Source organism: Scardinius erythrophthalmus, assembly GCF_964197995.2.
Source record: "Scardinius erythrophthalmus genome assembly, chromosome: 24".
Taxonomy (NCBI): domain Eukaryota; kingdom Metazoa; phylum Chordata; class Actinopteri; order Cypriniformes; family Leuciscidae; genus Scardinius; species Scardinius erythrophthalmus.
The window spans coordinates 15,248,816-15,268,370 of NC_138244.1; the positions used below are offsets into that span (position 1 = coordinate 15,248,816).

The 19,555-nt window shown below is 37.3% G+C and overlaps 3 protein-coding genes across 6 annotated transcripts in view; 2 read left to right on the top strand and 1 right to left on the bottom strand.

Annotated features, from left to right (window-relative positions):
• The window catches only part of cald1b (caldesmon 1b), a 33,462-nt gene extending 19,760 nt beyond the window's left edge, over positions 1-13,702 (top strand). Inside the window, exons 6-16 of the mRNA XM_081356809.1 lie at positions 1,530-1,571; positions 1,688-1,761; positions 1,854-2,112; positions 3,557-3,688; positions 3,809-3,852; positions 3,956-4,031; positions 4,106-4,246; positions 4,356-4,478; positions 7,106-7,174; positions 10,253-10,286; positions 11,396-13,702. Of these exons, the coding sequence (XP_081212935.1) occupies positions 1,530-1,571; positions 1,688-1,761; positions 1,854-2,112; positions 3,557-3,688; positions 3,809-3,852; positions 3,956-4,031; positions 4,106-4,246; positions 4,356-4,478; positions 7,106-7,174; positions 10,253-10,286; positions 11,396-11,409 (1,008 nt within the window). The 3' untranslated portion in view covers positions 11,410-13,702. The remainder of the gene's footprint in view (positions 1-1,529; positions 1,572-1,687; positions 1,762-1,853; positions 2,113-3,556; positions 3,689-3,808; positions 3,853-3,955; positions 4,032-4,105; positions 4,247-4,355; positions 4,479-7,105; positions 7,175-10,252; positions 10,287-11,395) is intronic.
• tnnt2d (troponin T2d, cardiac) lies at positions 13,437-16,529 on the top strand (the record flags this gene model as incomplete). The annotated part of the gene is made up of 9 exons (XM_081355858.1): positions 13,437-13,474; positions 14,023-14,080; positions 14,235-14,351; positions 14,500-14,577; positions 14,952-15,065; positions 15,169-15,281; positions 15,892-15,982; positions 16,188-16,225; positions 16,329-16,529. 9 exons carry the CDS (start codon positions 13,437-13,439, stop codon positions 16,372-16,374), a joined length of 693 nt encoding a protein of 230 aa, XP_081211984.1. The 3' UTR covers positions 16,375-16,529.
• Positions 16,530-16,946: 417 nt separating this feature from the next.
• dnm1l (dynamin 1-like) overlaps positions 16,947-19,555 on the bottom strand; it is a 12,776-nt gene continuing 10,167 nt past the window's right edge. Inside the window, exons 14-20 of one of the 4 annotated variants that reach the window (XM_081356888.1) lie at positions 19,480-19,555; positions 19,336-19,389; positions 19,038-19,109; positions 18,595-18,753; positions 18,323-18,432; positions 18,052-18,211; positions 16,947-17,355 (exon numbers count right to left, since the gene is read on the bottom strand). The exon at positions 19,480-19,555 is cut by the window's right edge and continues 17 nt beyond it. In XM_081356888.1, coding sequence (XP_081213014.1) covers positions 17,299-17,355; positions 18,052-18,211; positions 18,323-18,432; positions 18,595-18,753; positions 19,038-19,109; positions 19,336-19,389; positions 19,480-19,555 — 688 coding nt within the window. In that variant the 3' untranslated portion in view covers positions 16,947-17,298. The remainder of the gene's footprint in view (positions 17,356-18,051; positions 18,212-18,322; positions 18,433-18,594; positions 18,754-19,037; positions 19,110-19,335; positions 19,390-19,479) is intronic. The other 3 variants (XM_081356889.1, XM_081356890.1, XM_081356891.1) reach the window with 3 other exon arrangements.

A 19,555-nucleotide genomic window follows, 5' to 3' on the forward strand; every position in this document is an offset into this window, starting at 1 on the left:
TTGAATCTGAAAGTCTGATGTCAAGAAAAGAGGACAAAATAGAGGTGGAAGTCATAGTGGAGCCATCTTCACCAGAGATTGAGAAAGGAAAGCTGGTAATGAAAGAAGAACATGTAAAGGAACCAGAAGAACATGTAAAGAAACCAGAAGAACATGTAAAGGAACCAGAAGAACATGTAAAGGAACCAGAAGAACATGTAAAGGAACCAGAAGAACATGTAAAGGAACCAGAAGAACATGTAAAGGAACCAGAAGAACATGTAAAGGAACCTGAAGAACATGTAAAGGAACCTGAAGAAAAACTTGTGGAGGTGAAGGTTCAAATTCAAGATAAAGCTCCAGAGAAGGAGGCGGCTGAGAAACCTATGAAAGAGCAAGAGAAACCCCATGTAGCTGTTGAAGAAACACCAAAAAAATCATTCAGGGAAGTTGAGGTGAAGGCCAAAACCCCAAAGAAAGAAGAGGAGAAACCACAACTGAAGATGGAGGTTGAAGAAAAACCATCAACGCCAAAGAAGAAGGTTGAGGAGAAACCTGTGACTCCAAAGAAAGAGGTTGAGGAAAAGCCTAAATGGAAGAAAGAGGCTGTAGAAACGAAGGCCAAACTTGAAGAAAAAGTCAAATCAAAAAAGGAGGAGGTATTCGCCTCTTACCCTGAGTGATGCATAAGTCACAGAAGTATGCACAGCTCACGCTTTTAATGCGCATTTCCGTTTGACTGGATGGACACAGCGTGAACCTCATGAAACCTGTGAAGAACATGTTCAGGTCATTTCACCCCCTAAAGGATTTTTAGTTTTTCATAAATTCAAATTGTAAGATATATAATATATAAAACAAAATATATGTAAATTAATGGTGGTTTATCATTGTTTTACACAACTTTCGTTCTGTAATACACTTAATAATTGTGTTTATGTATTACAGTAATAAGAATCTAATGAGAATTGAGAATATTGGGAATTACATTGGGGGTGTCACAATTAAAAAAAAAAAAATGAATAGTCCTAAAAATAAGCTTAATTTTCTTCATGCAAAATATAATTTAATCAATTTTCATTGATTTTGTGGTGAAATGTCTCCTGGACATGTTTTCATAAGATTTATCCATTTATGATCACATATCACTTTGCTTTATACATGTATAGTTGTGGTCATAATGATTGGCATCCCTGGTAAATATGATTTTATCATATTGTATAATTTTACACCCCCTCCCCCTCTCACACACCCCCACACTTTCAATTCTTTTACCCCAATGAATTTTTTTTTAGATTTTTTTGAATGAAAGATCAAAGGATAAACAATGCAGATTTAGTATTAAAGCCATCTTTGATCATATTTACTAACGGTGCCAATAATTCTGACCACAACTGTATATGCAGTTCTGTAGTGTTGCTCTGTTTTTGCTGTGTAATTTGCATGCAGTGTGGTCAATTCTCCATGCAATACCCACTGATTGCTATGTTAGAAAAATCACTCGTTCAAACTAATGACAGAAATGAAGGTGCTTGTTTTTGTCTCTTTAGGTTGTGGAGGAAAAGCCGAAACCTTCCTTTTTGCGTGACAAAGTAAGTGAATAGTGCAAATAGCATCACAACTCTACCAGGACGTTTGTGTTTGACAGAAGGACAGCTCAATCTGAGAATAAAATAATAAAGTTAATTTACTGTTTCTCCATTCAAAGCTAAAAGTGTCAACAAAGCCACAAGATGTAGCTGAAAGCACCGCCAAAGCCAAGAAACCAGAGAAGACACTAAGGCACAGACAGATTAATTTGTCATTTCACAATTGATTCTGATTGTTTTTGGAGAGCCACAATGAGAATAAAGCCATTTTTCTTCACATTTTAGTCCAACCAGCTTGCGTTCTCCTGAAACAGAGAAGCAGGATCCCATCGCCAAGCTGGAAGCAGAACGCAAGCTTCAGGAGCTGAAGCGCCGGCGGAACGAGACGGACAGCGAGGTGCTGGAGAAGATGAAGCAGAAGCAGCAAGTGGCCGAGGCTGAACTGGAAGAGCTGAAGAAGAAGAGGGAGGAGAGGAAGAAGATTCTGGAGGAGGAGGAGAAGCAGAAGAAACAGCAGCTGGCAGAAAAGAAAGCCAAAGAGGAGGTTGATTTTTTTTTTCTACCTGTAAAGGTTAAAGTATGGCTGAATGCTAATTTGCATACTAATTCTGCTTACTAAAAGTACTGTGCTGCTGGTGGCAAAGTATATACTTTTAGGTATATATTCAAACAGTATAGCAGTATTTAGTTAACTTGATACTAATGCATAACCTGTCGTATAGTGCAAAAGATTTTGGGTAATATTATTTGGAATGCTAGTCCTATTCTGGCATACTATCTGGTAAAAATAGTGTATAAATTGGAATCAATCAAATGTGCAAGAATTAAAATCTAAGACTAAAGCAGACAAAAGCCCAAAGTATCCTCCGGTTTTTAGTGTATTGTGCACTGGAGAACACATAGCCTTCCAAAGTATACCAAAGACTTTAGATATACAAAGACAGTGCACTCATATTACTATAAGTCCCGCCACCTTCTAAATAGAAATGCCAAGCACTAATTGGTAAAGTCATTAGGTCTCTGTAGCTGCCTTTGGAAGCTCCTATAGAAACAGTCCGTGTTCTGAGACGTACGCTTAGAACTGCACATGCGCATTGGCTTGTAATTGCATGAATGAAACAACTGCCAGAGAGGCGTTTCAAAGATGGCCGCCGAGTGAAATGATCTGCTTTAAAGGGACTTTGAGTATCTATTTGATAGTGTGTGCGAACACAGGTGTTCGACACATGCGCACTAGAAAGTTTCATCCTTGTCCCGTATCTCTAGAAGTTATTACAGATAAAGTTACTCGTCACACAAGCGCTTAACGTGGGCTTCTATTGTTGTTGCCATCTCCAGTAGTTTGTTGTCTATCTATCTCATCAGTTTTCAAGCCAGTGTTGCCACCTTGTGAACAAACTAATTACTGCACAAAAAATGTAATGTGATGGCTGCACAGAACCTGATTTCACCAAGTGCAACATGTTCCTGGATAATAATCTTTGTTGATCCTGGAACAACATTCTAATCAACCAATCAGATTTGAGGGACAAGTAAAGTTTACAGTTTATGTCAAGTTTAGGCTCACAACCAGGGTATAGGTGCTTCTAAAAAATTTTCACCAATCGTTTGCCTCTGATTTTAGGGACAAGTTATGGGTAGGGTTTGGTTTAGGGGAAGGGATATGACAACATTTTTGGACAGGAACGTTGTTCCAGGAAAAACAAAATAGGTTGACCCAGGAACACGTCTAACTCTGAAAAATCAGGACGTGCGATGGCTGCACGAGTACAGTATATGCTTACTATGCTGATGATGAAATTTACATCATGTGGACAATAGCGTACAAATAAAACTGAAGTATACTTTAGACTTAAGGGGCCATTCGACAATGTAAAGATAGAGCAATGGAATACAAAAACATGTTCTGTGTGAAGAGCCCATCATGCACTTTTTTTGTGATTATTATAATGCGGCCCTTGTCGTCTTCTCTCCACTAAAATGAACAGGAAGAGAGGAGGAAGATGAAGGAAGAGATTGAGCAAAGGCGAGCAGAGGCAGCCGAGAAAAAAAAACAGAAGGAAGAGTCGAAAGAAGGGAGCAAAGCACCTTTCATCGCTCCAAAGGGCGCCTCTGCAAAAGTCAGTGGCTCTCTGACCTATTCTAGTGTCACTTACAAAAAAGCAGATTTTTTTGGGATATGGTACTCTAGTGTTTTATGTGATACACTTTACACTATATTTGTTGCACTTGTCTGACAGATTGGCGAGAAAGCAGAATTTCTGAACAAATCTGCTTTAAAAAGGTAAGAAGTCATTTTATAGTATGCGGTTACTCAACAGTTGACCAAATACTGGGATCTGGGATATACTTGATAGAGCTGATATTGTTTTTTTATATATAACCAGTCCGGTGAAGACGTCACACACTCCATTAGTTTGCAAGATTGGAAACAGACTGGAGCAGTACACTTCTGCTGTTCAGGTGAGGAATAGTGAACACTAGAGCTGTCATCTCACGTTTATAACTCAGTATGAGACTCTTTATCTGTTCACCAGACCAAAGAGTTGACCAGATCACCCAAATCTCCTGTGGACGTACCTGTGGCTGAAGGGCTGCGGAGCATCAAGAGTATGTGGGAGAAGGGGAATGTGGTCAATCCCACCTCGAGTCCTGCAAGCCCCCCAGCGGTCACCAAGGTACAAGAGGAGAGAAACTGTTTTAGTGCATGACTGCTGAAAGAAGCCGATACAGCAGGATTACTTTGTCTGAAAACAGAAGTATAAAATCTGCTAACTGTCCGATCAGGAAACAGCTGGTCTGAACATCGGCGTGGCTGGGCGTATTAACAGCTGGAAAACCAAGACTCCAGAGTCGAAGCCCACTGAACCCAAACCAGCCCCTGAACCAGAAAAACCACCTGCCAAAACAGTGAGTCTTGGTTTTGTCATGTATCTATCTATCTATCTATCTATCTATCTATCTATCTATCTATCTACCATTTATAGTATTTATTAATATTTTAAAAAGCTTATATTTTTATATAATTTAGTTTTTGTGATGTTAAATGTTAGTTTAAGTTACATTTTTGTGAAGTGCTTTTGTCATTTTATCATTTCTTTAATAATTCTATTTATGTTGAATTCATTTTTATACCAGGTTTATTTTTTTGTAATTTTAGTAATTCAATTTTAAATTATTTCAGTTAGATGCCAAGGCAACAAATTCAATTTTGAAGCTTTTCATGTAATATTTACATTTTATTTTATTTCAGCTCCCTTTTAATCCTCTAATTATTTAAAAAAAGACCAATAACAGAAAAAATCCTTTGGACCCCCCAATGTTCAAGACGTCTTTATGGTAGAACATTCGGTTTACATAATTTAACTTTAGAATTTATATATCTACATTTTCTAAGAAATCAAATAATGTAAAACGTTCACAGGAACAGTAAGGAGTGGTTTCATACAGGTTGTGTAAGTAAACTCTCTTATATTCTGTATGGTACAGGGTGGCCCTCCAGTGAGTCTTTAGTGTATTGCATTTGCCCATCTGATTCTGGTTTAGATTTAAGAATTACAGCAATCAAATTTTTTCGAATAAAATGTATTCTTTTTTTCTACTTTTTCTTTATTAGAAAAAGCATATTCTAACAGATATACATCAAAATACAAGGAACAGTAAACATAAATTGAATAAATAAAAAAGGGGAAAAAATAGAAAACTAAAGCAAAATGCAAATCCTTAAAGGGATACTTCACCGATTAGCATTAAGCTTTGTATCAGCAGAAACCCGGTAGTATTTTCGAATGACCATGCTTCCCTCCCTCATGTCCCCCTGAGATGAGAGATTTCTGTATTGTGTGTCTGGAAAAAAACCTCAGATGGCCCAAAAATCGTCATTTTGCATCATCTGAGGCTTTTTTTAGCCAGAGGCGAGAGACTACAGCCAGTAGGAGGAGCTAGCTCATGTTTTGAACCCGCCCATAGGGGGATCTCACGATAAAACGGGTGTCTTTTCAGTTTCGAGTTAGTCTTGCGTAGAATTCATAGCAGCTTTCTTTGGCCAAGGCCCGCCCATAAGGCCGTTTGACCGACATGTCAAACAACCAATTACAGTTCGTTTCGTTCAGCGTCACGTTTCGGGGCGTGGAAATGTCCCCACAACAACAGACCTGCGTGCAACAAGTCAGTCAGCATAGAAAATCAAAGAAGGAGAAGAAAACAAGCAGTAAGTCATTGATCTGTTCGTGCCCGTATACTTTTGAGAATCCTACGTTTAGCTGATCTTGATAAATGCTCATTGTCACTCATGTAAACACAACAGTTTTTCTTCCGCAATCACACGTCTGCGCTTTGTTTCCCGGCTGACCGAAAATAAACGCGACACTTGCGCCCCCCGGAAATCCGATAAAATTCAACCAATCAGATGATGACTTCGACATTCCTGAAGTGTTTCCAGTTAAGTGTACCATATGCATCAGACGTTTAGCCAACGTTCCGTGGGCGTGACGTCTGAGGCTGAGACTAGTTTCGAGTCAACTAGTAGCCTAGTTGTATCATTTCTTCCGATACTGCCCTCTGTAACCGGTAGGCGTGGCTTGGGAGTGGCCTCATTCTGGGAGTTGTTGTCTTTCATCCACATGAGCCAAAAATACATTTTCTGGCTTTTCTCAGTCTAGAAGGCACCAACTTCTAAAACAATTTCACATTTCTACTACATAAATGACCCAATTTAAAAACACATTTATCTTTCCAGCGGTGAAATATCCCTTTAACTCAAGCACACAGACGTGCAAGTTGGGCTCCATCTTGCCACAAAAGTATTCAACTGAAGTCTAAGGGATTAAGTTATTTGTTTCCATTCTTTCCTTATTATGTATGTCATGCATTTTATATTATATTGTGTATAATGTTTTTGGTACAGCACTTTAGTCAGTGTAGCTGTTTAAGCGTGCTGTAAAATAAATTGTACTTACTTACTGAAATATATATTATATAAATATTTGTATAAAAAATCTAAACATTGAGAAAATCGACTTTAAAGTTGTCGCGATTTTGCTGCATCCACTCACAAAAATATATATTTTTTTATATTTACGGTAGGAAATTGACAAAATATCTTCATGGAACATGATCTTTACTTAATATCCTAATGATTTTTGGCATAAAAGAAAAATCGTTAATTTTGACCCATACAATGTATTGTTGGCTATTGCCACAAATATACCCGTGCAACTTGTGACTGGTTTTGTGATCCAGGGTCACATATATGGTAATAATTCTATATGGTTTTACCATCTGGAACACCCTCAGTATTTTTTATAGTATTGTGCTATATTTACTTTATCTCTATCTTCTTCCCACTCCTCTAGCTGTGGCCTTTTCTTCTGCTTTTCACTTTTCTGTCACACTGCTGTCCACTGTTTTTCCTCTGCTTCTATTCAATCCCCCCTCTAGAAAGGTAAGCTTTAATACAGAAAACATAAAAAAAAAAAATCCATTAACAACCTATTTCCAAATCTAATGAGGGATGGTTTGTAATTTTGTTTTGACAGGACCAGAAGCCAGCTGATGTCACTAAACCACGTGGCCCATGGGAAACAAAGGGCTCCACACCTGCCAAGGTGAGCTGAGTGGGTTGAAATATAATAAGGTGTTCAATCCATCAAAGTCAGTTATTAAATTTACTGACGGTTTCCTTCACCAGCCCAGAAAAGACATTGACATATCTGTGAGGTATAACAGGAAGTACCAAAGTGGTGTCTGATACCTGTTGATTTAACCCGTGTATGGTGTTCGGGTCTGTTGGACCCGTTTTCATTTTTTATCAAAAGAAAAATTATACAATTAATTATTTTTTCAAACTGAGACTCATTGGCCTTGGCTCATTTTCTGTGAGGAATATATATCAGAACACATTTTTAATGAAAACACACTGTACACCCCCCCTACACATTTATATTACACACAGGATGTTCGGGTCCACTGGACCCGGGGCTAATAAAAGTGTGGAAATTGTAGGTCCTGTGTACTTTTACTCTGTCCTCCTCCTGTCAGGGCCTGCTGTTATTGTGTGTATGTTCTTGTATATGGTTTATGAGGACACAAATGTGTATAATGACATGGGTATTACAACGTAAACATGGTTTATGACGACATCTGTGTCCTCATACTAAAACATACTAAATGGTGTTTTTTGAAATTCAAAAAATGCCAAAAGTTTTCTGTGATTGGTAGGTTTAGTGGTACGGTTAGTGTAGGAGGATATATTATACAGTTTGTACATTAGAAAAACCATTATGCCTATGGAGAGTGACCGTACACCACATATCCAAGTGAGTGTGAGTGTGTGTGTGTGTGTGTGTGTGTGTGTGTGTGTGTGTGTGTGTGTGTGTGTGTGTGTGTGTGTGTGTGTGTGTGTGTGTGTGTGTGTGTTGTGGGTGTGTGTATGTGTCTGCATGAGTGTGTGTGTGTGCGTGCGTGCGTGTGAGAGAGAGATTGTAAGTGTGAAAGAGTGAGTTTTGTGCTTCTACTCCTGCCATTCCCACACGAGGTTGCAATTCTTAAATGTGATCTAACAAAGGTAAAGAGAAAATATTGACCATATATGCTGTTTATATTGCTTGTAATTGGGATGAAGAAAACATCTGTTGAGTATTTTAACATAACATTTTTGATTGTGTTGAATTAAAAACCCAAAAATGCAGCGGGTCCACCAGACCCACGAACACTGGCTGAGTAACAAAAATATGAACACCACACAAGGGTTAATGGATAGTTATTCACTTCACACAAATTATTGGCTCACCTACCCACTTTACAATTAACTAGAAAGTCTTTTGGTAGCTGAATATATGTGAAAGATTTGTCTCAGGCCTCATGAATTCAAGTTATGGCCCCGTTTACAAAAAAAAACTTTAATCTCAGTGGGTCATTTTATACTGCTTATGACTTGATTTTATACTGTATATGACACTGGTTTGTCCACTGTATCCATCATCCCTTTCTCAGGCATTGTGACTAAAATATTCTGTCAGATTAAGATAAGATAAGTGTACTTGCTTGTTTTCTGTTCTTTCTGTTAGTTTCTTGTTTTTTTTTTTCCCACAAATGGTATTTACAGTTGCTCTTTTAATAGTATCAAAAAATACCAACACATTCACATGGTAATTTGAAACTATTTTTCATTTTGGTGAAATAGTGGCTAATTCGTATGAATTCATACAATCTAATTTGTACGTTTATGTACAATCTGCTTTTGGCCCGGTAACATTTATGTTTAGGGGTGGGCCTTCTCGATAAATTTTTTCATTTTCATATGTTTCACATCGTACGAATCAGGGATGCCCGATATATCGACCAACATATCGGTAATGGCCGATATATGTTCATTTTTAAAGGGATAGTTCACTTTGAAATTAATTTTTGATATGTTTTAGCTTACCTCAAGGGCATCCAAGATGTAGGTGTCTTTGTTTCCGCAGTAGTTTCAATTTGGATATTTTTAGGTCAAACCGTTCTTGTCTGACAGTCATATAATGCAGGTTGATGGTCACTGTCTCAAAACACAAGCACAGAGAAGTCCAAATTAAAACAATTCCCCATCGTCCAAATTAAACAATTCCCCATCGTAAGTACACATTGACGGCCTAAGACACGAAACGAGCGGTTTGTGTGAGAAAACGAACAGAATTTATATCGTTTTTACCTCTTATACACAGCCACGTCCAAATGATCTGACGGCGCGAGCGGGTATAGATGTATACACTAGATGTCGCCTTTGCTACTGCAGTTCATTGGAACGAAACCGTAGCCAAGGCGACATCTATGTATACATCTATACCCGCCCGCGCCGTCAGATCACTTGGACGTGTGCTGTGTTACAAGAGGTAAAAACGATATAAATACTTTTCCTTTTCACACACAAACCGCTCGTTTCGTGTCTTAGGCCATCAATGTGTACTTATGATGGGGAATTGTTTAATTTGGACGATGGGGAATTGTTTTAATTTGGACTCTGTGCTTGTGTTTTGATACAGTGACCATCAACCTGCATTATATGACTGACAGACAAGAACGGTTTGACCTAAAAATATCCAAATTGAAACTACTGCGGAAAAAAAGACACCTACATCTTGGATGCCCTTGAGGTAAGCTAAAACATACCAAAATTTATTTTCAAAGTGAACTATCCCTTTAATGTTATCGTTATCGGTCCGATAAGGAAATTTGTCTCATATCTTAAATCCGATAATGGATTTTATTTTATCCATGGAAAATGCATTTTGATTCTTTATTCACAAGTATGTTATCCAATGACCCGTTTGCATTATTTTATTTATGTGTATGGCAATAGATTTTTTTTATATATAAGGCAAGTTGGCCATAGTCGTGTAAAATTAATTAAAAACTTCAACTAGGCTACTGCACTGTATATGTTTGATTTATGTTAAAGCGTTTGAGACATGGCTTCTGGTGAAACTTTTGTTTTTGTAATCAGGCACTCTAAATATGTGGATTTATATTTATCGGCCAATATATCAGTTATCGGCTTTCAAATATAAAGAATTATCGGTTATCAGTAAAGGTCAACATTTTTATATCAGTGCATCCCTAGTACAAATTCGTATCTTAAAATAGGTTTAAAATGCCTATTTTCAAGACTTTTTCAAATCACACTCTTGTATTGCTTTTTGTCCCAGGTGTTCGCAGCCAAAAGTAAATTCGTCACAAATGGTGAGTGACTGTAGTTTTTTGTTTTTCTCTCTCATTCAGTTCCAAATGTCAACATTTTTTTTATATTTGTTAAAGTGACCGTTCAACCAAAAATAAAAATTCTGTCATTACTTACCCTTATATACATACAAAAGACTTCTTAGATATTGAAAAGAATGTTTTAACTGTTTTTGTTAATACAATGAAAATCAAATGGGGTCCAAAAAATTACATGGGTCCTCATTGACTTTCACTGGACCAAAAAGACAATTTTCTAAATATCTTAACTCCACTGAGTAGATTTTCTCTCTAAAAAGGGCGGGGCAGTGGGGGGTGTTTTAACTGACAGCGGCGCGGTGACAGCAACTGTCTGAAGTCATAACTCTAACTGGCCAGTGCTATTGTAAATCTCTAGTTCACATATCGTGCTACGCTATATTTAAAGCACCGACCTTGTTCTCCAGCATTGGTACTCCACGAACCGCTAGCGTGTCAGGCATAATTCCAGTGTGTTCATTTCACCCAGCTCCTCCTGTGTAGCATCATAACGCATCGCATTACCCGCCGCAGCTGTTCTGTTGTGCCACTGCATAGACGTGAATCACTGGATTAGCATGATGTCCCACAGCAAAGCAGTTTAATATTTAGAGTTACAGAAGGGATGAAAGTATCACATTATGTCACATTACCCGCCTTAACACCCACATCTAGCACATATTCTGACAGGGATCTGGCTTTTGTGGTTTATTATTATTCATTCATTGATGCTAGCAAAGAAGTTAACAAAGAAGCTAGTGGCAGCAATCCATCTTTCAGCTTAACTTGTCCTTGAGAGTCACACAGATGACAATGTATTAGATATTTGTCCCACTTCTGGCACAACTTGACACACCCATGACATTGTCACTTGTGCGTTTTCGTCTGGGTCACGGCCCCAATGTGTTAAACTCACTAACTGGGAACAGGTGCGGATGGCTGGTCTATTTGCTTTCGTGTATTTGAGGATGTGTTGAAAAAGCCTGCTGAGTTATACACATGACGTACAGTATGTAGAGCAAATGTAACTCTCTTGTACGGTCTCTTTGCAAACTCAACAGCACATTAACAGTATATTCCCTTATGTTCTACAGGAACAAGAAAATAAGGACATCCGAATAAACCCCAGATCATCCGAAATGGAAGACGCTTCCATAATATGTGCATAATTTTGCAACTTCAGAACACAGATTTTACAACAAGTGGCAACCAAACACAGTACAAAATATAAATCATACAAAAATGTCTTTAAAATCGAACATTATTACAGTTACCATAAATCACACAGGCCCAATAATACATATATACATCTGTTATATCACCTTTACTCAAACTCGAGTTCAGTTCATCTTTAGAGTATTAAGTATTACTATCAAACATTAATAAGTGACAGGTGCATTTACGCTAAAACACTGTAGAGTTTGATTGGACGCAAGTGTTTAAGTGGAAAGTGTTTTCACCTCCCTTTTAAACATTGATAAGCCTATTTATTTTGCTAACTAATGCATGCTTATATGGTTATTATTTTCCTGCTGTTCACAATGCTATAAGATGAAAACAAATTTGAACAAAAATCTCATTTGCGCATTTGAACTATATAAACATTTTACTATATAAACAGCTACCAGTAACCATTAGAACTAATTGATGCGGTCACATTAGCGAGGAAATAGTCTGTTTTCAATAGTGTAGCAATGTATGAAGCACTGCTCAAACAGAAGTCACTGTTGGGCAACAGAGCAAATTCGAAACTGAACCTGTTGCGAAATCGCAGTGGTGAAATCTTTTGCATTACTATTTGATTCCTATTAAAATGACTGGATTTTGCCCGCAAAAAATGAATCAGTAAATGTGACCGCACCTTTAGGAACATTTAGCCTTTTTATCCCTGATTAAAAAATATAATAATAAAAATACAACAGAAAAATCTTTTGAACTTCCCTCCGGAGTTTTAGATGACCTGATGAATTTACACTCATGATTAAATGCTTTGAAACATGTTGTGGTTTAGGTGTTTGATTGTGCTTTGCTAATGCTGCTTTTGCCTATATGATTTTTATTCATATGCTTTGCACTTGGAGTCTCAAAGTCATGCTATGAACACTACACATCTAATAAAGCCGCGGTCACATTAGACTTTTCACAAGTTTTTTTATAATCATGAATTCAACATATACAAATAGTAACAGGCCTACATTCAGAATGTAAATATATACATTCTACTTGACTAAACATATGCATTCTTTTAATTCAGACAAGAGGTCACACTGTGACGTATCAATCTTCTACTGGCCACACGTCTTCACGTAATGCGAATTCAAAGGTCAGAGTTCACCAAACGAACTTTGGAACGCAGCAAAATGCAAAACTTTTCACATGAGCTTGCATTTGCGGCCTGACGCATTCGCATGCATATGAATGGAAGTCAATGGAACGAAAAGTGTAGTGTGACCGCCCCTTAAGACAGTAATAAAAATCTTACAAATATAGCATTATAAAGTATTTGGGAAGTAATATAGCTTAACTATTTCAAAATATCAATAAAACAGTTGAAATATTTCCTACTTTAACGGTTCAAACGGTCAGTGATGATCACAACAACTGTACAATTATTGTATTATCAAGCAAGCCTTCACAGTAAAGTAATGATACATGCACACGTTGCCTCTGCGTCTTTTCTGTTCTGAACTCATTGTCATTTGCGACAAGCAGTCTGCTCCTTTCTCTGAACGGATTGGGTTTCACGGGGTGACAAAACCAGGCCGACTATGAGCAGGTCAAAGAGAATGTTTGGTTTTAGAACTTGACAGAAATGCATCTGACAGTCTAACAATAGAAGAAGGCTTTCAGCACAAGCCAATCAGAGGACAATGTGGTCACGTGGTGTGTTAGTATGTTAGCCTTGAGACTGAGGGCCGATGCTCTAACACACTCTAAAAGAGAGCTGCTCCATCTCTGAGATCGAGAAACAACCCAGGTAAGAGTTTCGAGATGAATCAGAATATTCTCCAATCCCCCCATCCCTTATATAGGAGTAATGAGCAAGATGTATTTTGGCTTTTTCTGTTGCATATAAAAATGTTTGTTGTTGCTTAATATATGCTGCATGTAATCTTTGACATTATTTATATAGTCATGTCTGACACAGAAGATGTGATGGATGAGGGGGTTCAGTGAGTAACAGTTTTAATTCTGCAAATATTATGATTTATTATGATAAAAAAGTTATCAATCTTGCAATTAATTCCATGTGCATTGCATTTTCACTTATAAATCTTTTTGTCTGTGTGTTTTATCTCATTTTTATAAAAGGGAGGAAGGTATTGTATCACAATGTCTATTTATATATTATATATATATAATATATATAACTCCAAAATGTATTTATTTATTACAATGCAAGTGGCTAATTACCTACTTTTACATTGGTATATATTGTTTACACCAAGTATAATTACAAATAGTAAATGCATAATGTAAATAAAAGTTATGCTATTCTTTAAATCTGAGCAAAGTTTAAAAAATGTATTTATGGTAACTTATTTTTTTTTTAATTATTTATTGTAACTGTTCTATTGAATTGCTGTTAAAAACATATTTCTCCAATTCTAGTGGACGAATCAAAATCCAAACCAAAGTAAGTACCATTATTCTCATGTATGCATCATTATATATCCAGATTAAACAGTTTTTTTTTTATGTCTTAATCTTTTATCTTCAGGTATCTATCAAATATCCAAGCACCAAAGATCCCAGAGGGAGATAAAGTCGATTTTGATGTACGTCGGATATTTTCCTTTCTGTTACACTCCCTTTAAACGCATACCTCTCACTTTGAAACTCTAAAATCTATATCATTCTCTCTCTCTCTCTCTCTCTCTCTCTCTCTCTGTGTGTGTGTGTGTGTGTGTGTGTGTGTGTGTGTGTATATAGGACATCCAAAAAAAGCGTCAGGAGAAGGATTTGACAGAACTACAGTCTCTAATAGAGGCTCATTTCCTCCAGAGACAGAAAGATGAAGAGGAACTCATTTCTCTGGTCAACAGAATCGTGAGTGTTTCCTCATGAATGTTGTTTTTTATTTATTGTTAAATTTGTATATCAAAAAAGAGGCAGAACTACATTAACTGGATAAACACCTCGCAGATCCTGCAAGAGGAACTTCTGAGCAGAATTACGTAAATATGTGTTTTAACAGGAGAAGAGGCGAGCAGAGAGGGCCGAGCAGCAGCGAGAAAGAGCGGAGAAAGAGAAAGAGCGTCAGGCCAGACTCGCTGTGAGTTACTGTCAACTTCTGCACAAACACCTGCCAAACCAGTGCTTTATGCAAATATGATCATAAAAATCGTAAAAAGGCAGTTATAAATGATCAAATACTGTCCCCGGACCCCAGTTTGAAAACCACTGTGCTGTGCCAAACTACACCAGCTGCATACTGGAACATCTTTCCACCAATGAGACTTAACTTGAAGTCTTGAATTTACACTTTTGAATTACCTTTGTGGAGGATGTTTGCAAAATCCACCCTATATTGCCAATGTTGAATCATTTCTACTAAACCAAGTGAATTTGTCCAGTCAGTGAAGTTAAACAATGAACCACAGGCTCCTAGCAGAGATAAAACCAATCTACAATCTAAACTGTTCACAGGAAGAGAGAGAGAGGAAGGAGCAGGAAGAGCACAGAAAGAAGCATGATGAAGATGCCAAGAAGAAGAAAGCTCTCACCAACATGACCCAGCAGTACGGTGGCGTTCAGCAAAGGGTCAGTGTTGACCGTATTTAAGGCTGTAAATGAATATTGTCAAGTAACATGAACATTTTATGCAGATTTTTTCAATAATATTATAATTATCGCTGAACTAAAGGGTGAAGGACGCAAAGGTGCCAAGAAACAGACCGAAAGGGAGAAAAAGAAGAAGATCCTGGCTGACCGCCGAAAACCACTGAATATTGACCACCTGAGTGATGACAAACTCAAGTATGACAGTTTTTCATATTAATAATAATAAAAAAACACACCAAGTGTTTGATATGTCTAACATTTTATTAATTTCTAACAGTATTTTTCTTTTGTTGTTGTTAAGGACAGACCAGGAAACAGGCCTACAGGAAATAGTTCATTATTTAGAACTAGAATGAGAATTTCTTAGAACACTAAAAATAGTAGGCCTTGCCTACCGTTCGCACTGAACGCAAGGAATGAATGACATTAAGATGCGTTTTCCCCCCGAACTATTTACTATTACTACATAAACTATACGCAACCAGTATCAAATCGCCATTTAAGAAAAAATATAAAGCCTTGGCCTAGTTGTTAGTGGCCGACTGGCCGTTCGCAATGAACGCGTTCTTGTGTTTAAAAACGCAAGGAATGAGAATGAACTTGGGACGCGTTTTTTCGAACTAGTTACAGCAGAAACTACACAATCACTATCAAATTGTCTAAATTACTATATTAAAATAGTTGCTGTTCTCACTCAACGCATTCTTGCGTTTAATGAGCGAAGAATTTGAAAGAACTTATCTTAAAAACAAACCGCTTTCTGTGTGAAGTGAACCCACCTTAACATTTCTGTCGCTCGTTGCAGGGATAAGGCCAATGAGTTGTGGCAGTGGCTGATGGACCTGGAAGCAGAAAAATACGATCTCAATGAGAAACTGAAACGCCAGAAATATGATGTAAGTGATATCTAAACTTCTTTTACTTACTTTGAAGTTGCTTGTGGGGCTTTATGGCGCTTCTGTAAGGCCGTTTTTTGAGGTTTTGCAGCAATTAACAGTTTCACAAAATCCAGTTCACTTTCAACGGCTGGACTGAGGTAAATAGGTTGTGTTCATTATCACTGTATCCTGTTAACACTTGTCATGTTTCTGTCTCTCACAGATAAATCAGCTCATTTGCCGCGTCCAGGATCACCAGAGGTAAGATTCACAAGCTTCACATCTCGCTAACTGCTATAAGTGTTGAGTCATTCGGTTTTAAATCCAAAATCTATTTTTAAACTCTTGCTTTTCTATCTTTTAGTGCTAAGGGACGCGGCAAAGGCAAGGTGGGAGGAAGGCTGAGATAGATGTTCACAGCAGATATGAGAGGATTTTGTGTCCTCGTGCATTCGTTTTTTGTTTGTTTGATGGTGATATTTAAGTCATTGTTCTGAACATACAAAAAAAGCCTTGGCTGTACATTTTTGCTCTGCATTTTGCCATGAATAAATGCTATCACTGACTGCTCATTTTAGTGTACTCAATTAGTGATGTCAATTATATGAATTAATAAATTATCTGTAAAGAAAAAATAAATAGCTGCAACATTTCATTATAAATGTATAATAAATATATTATATTATAATATATAAAATTGCAGTGCAGCATAAAATGAACTGTTATGTGTGACAATCATGCACAAACACCAACATTGCATCAAACTACATACATTTCAAAGTCTGACTCATTATTTTTGATGACCAACAATGAAAAAAAAAAAGTAAATAAATAATGCTATGAAATTAAAGGTGCACTCAGTAATGCTTCACATTTACACAAAAGAGTAGTGTGATCCTGCATCTTTCCAATGTAATCCCATGTTGACTGCCTTATTGGACAGCAAAACAAAGTATTTTTAAGAAATTCAATCATACCAAATGAAGCTACAACATAATGACAAACCATTTGATCTGTTTATATCACTACCTTTAATATAGGCTACATCAGGGACACATGGTCCTTTAACAGGCCGCACACGTTACCTGCAGCGTACATGGTAGTTTACATACATGAAAGAGATCACTGCTGGGACGGTGTGCAGGTGTGACATGATATTTGCTGCCCTCGATGAAGTTCGAGAAGAGTCCGTTGCATACATAAAACTATATTCAATACACACTAACTGACACCAGTGCATTTTTCAAGTTGGCTGTCTGTGAAATCGTGACAGGGCTGACGCAGACCGCAGGGTTCAAGCAGAAGGGAAAGGGGCTGTACATCAGCGCAGGACTTCACCACAGGTGTGTTTCACGGATCTCTGCGATCACCTGACTCGCTCTCTGCAAGGCCTATGGGCAGAGGAGAGGATTTTTTAAATAATGTGTAATTAAGTTTTAATTAAATGCTTAGTAATGCAGATTATCCTCTACAATAATATGAATTGTTATTAATTTAATAATAGCAAAAATATAAATAAATTAATAAATTGAAATAAATTACTTTAGAAACAATCAATATATTAATTTTAATATAAAACCTACTCTGCATTAATAAACATTTTAACATTAATATACATTATTTATATATATATTTCTTTTTTATAATCAAATCATTCTTAATACATTATTATTACTACTAATAATAATTAATATTAATGTAAAGGCTACTCAATAAAATATTTACATTAACATACATTACTATTACAAATGATATATTATTACTATTATTATGAAATATTAAATAATAAATTACTAGTACTATTATTAAATTAATAACAATATTATTGTAAAGGCTACTCTGCATATCTAAACATTTTGCATTAATATTCATTATTACTAATATATAATAATAATTATTATTATTAATAAATTATGTAATATTATTTACTATTAAATCATAGTAAATATTAAATGAATAATAATGAATAAATATGAATGTAAAGGCTACTCTGTATTGCTAAACATTTTTACATGAATATACATTATTATTAATTATATTTATTTTTATTATTATTATTATTATTATATATAAATTATTGACGTTACCTTCAGCATATCTGCGGCCTCATTGCGGCGCTGGGCCATGTCCTCTGACTCCGTGAGGAGGTCGTCGAGCAGGGCGGGTTTATACAACTGTCCCACCAGCTCGCTTTGTAAGCTGTCCTTCACATGGTTCACCAGGAAGTGCATCACAGCCTTTGGTACACTGCAGAGACGGAGAAACAGAGTGAGCATTCAGCTTGAAACATGAAACAAGAAACCATATTCATGGTTCCTCCATAGTCTCTTGTAGAGGTTAAATGCTGTTTCTACATACCTGTCCTGGATATTTTTACGGACAATGAGAAAATAAGACTTGATGAGCCTCTCGATGACCTCGCAGTCCCTCTGTTCGCGAGCGGACAGTTTCCGAGCAACTGGCACAGGCTGCGAGAGATCAGAACAAATCAACACTAATTCATTGTGACCGTGTTAGCAAACAGCTCTCAAAGAGACCACAAATACTCACAGGTGTGTATTTACTTTCAGACTGCAAGCTTTTAAGTCATTTCTGTAGCATAATCAAAAGTATGTGTTTTAGGGACTCACTACATCAAGCAGGTTCACTGCGTGTCCTCTCTGAGGGCTGGCGGGGACAGAGCTCTGTTGTTTGTTCCTGTCTTCGCTCTGGCCTTCTTCTCCCTTCTTCAACATGCCTCTCCAGGTCCCTGTTCCTCCTTCCTGCTCGCCCTGAGCTCCTCCGGCCGTCTAATACACATAAACAGGAAGAACAAGACAGGATTGAGCACCCACTAGTGTTTTATGCACCATCCCATGCAGTGCATCAGTGTTTAAACACAGATTTTGGCCACAAACTGAAAAACTACTGTTGAGGGTCTTCAAAATTACAATACAAGTTTGAGAAGGTTCTGATCAGTAAAACCAAAACTGCAGTCAGTTTAGAGGTTGGTGACCATGCAGTCAGGGGGAGCAGATCGAGTGGGTTGAAAATCAACTCCATGCTTTGCCCCTACACAGGGGGCGCCACACACCTTAGACCCATCACCCTCAGCAGACGGCTGCTCGGTGGGCGACACTGAATGCCCACCAGGACCTTTTAAGGACTAAAAAAAGACACAGGAAGAGAAGAGACTAGTCATCTAGAGAGGAAAGCAGCAGATTTGAGTCCGATTCGAATCAAAACTGCAAGAAAAAGCGGTAAGACTTTGGTTTATGCAACAAACTAATTTCCAGAGAGGAAAAGAGATAAAAGAACATTGCAAATAGCAGCCCGTTGCATTTTCCAGTGAGAAATGCAGTTTACTGATCGCTCAAGATTTAACATCATACCTTATCACGAGGCACCGCTGAGGGAAGCTCTCTCATTCGGTTACGTCTCTGCTCCTGTTTACGAAGACAACAAATATTAATTTCACACTCATATCATTTCCAATCATACATCTAATTTAAATCATCATCAAAATGTCATTAAACCTCAATGTTGTTGTTCATGACCCCACAAGCATCTGCGAAGTCTGGGTGTTTTGTGTTGATGTAAGCTAACTCAATC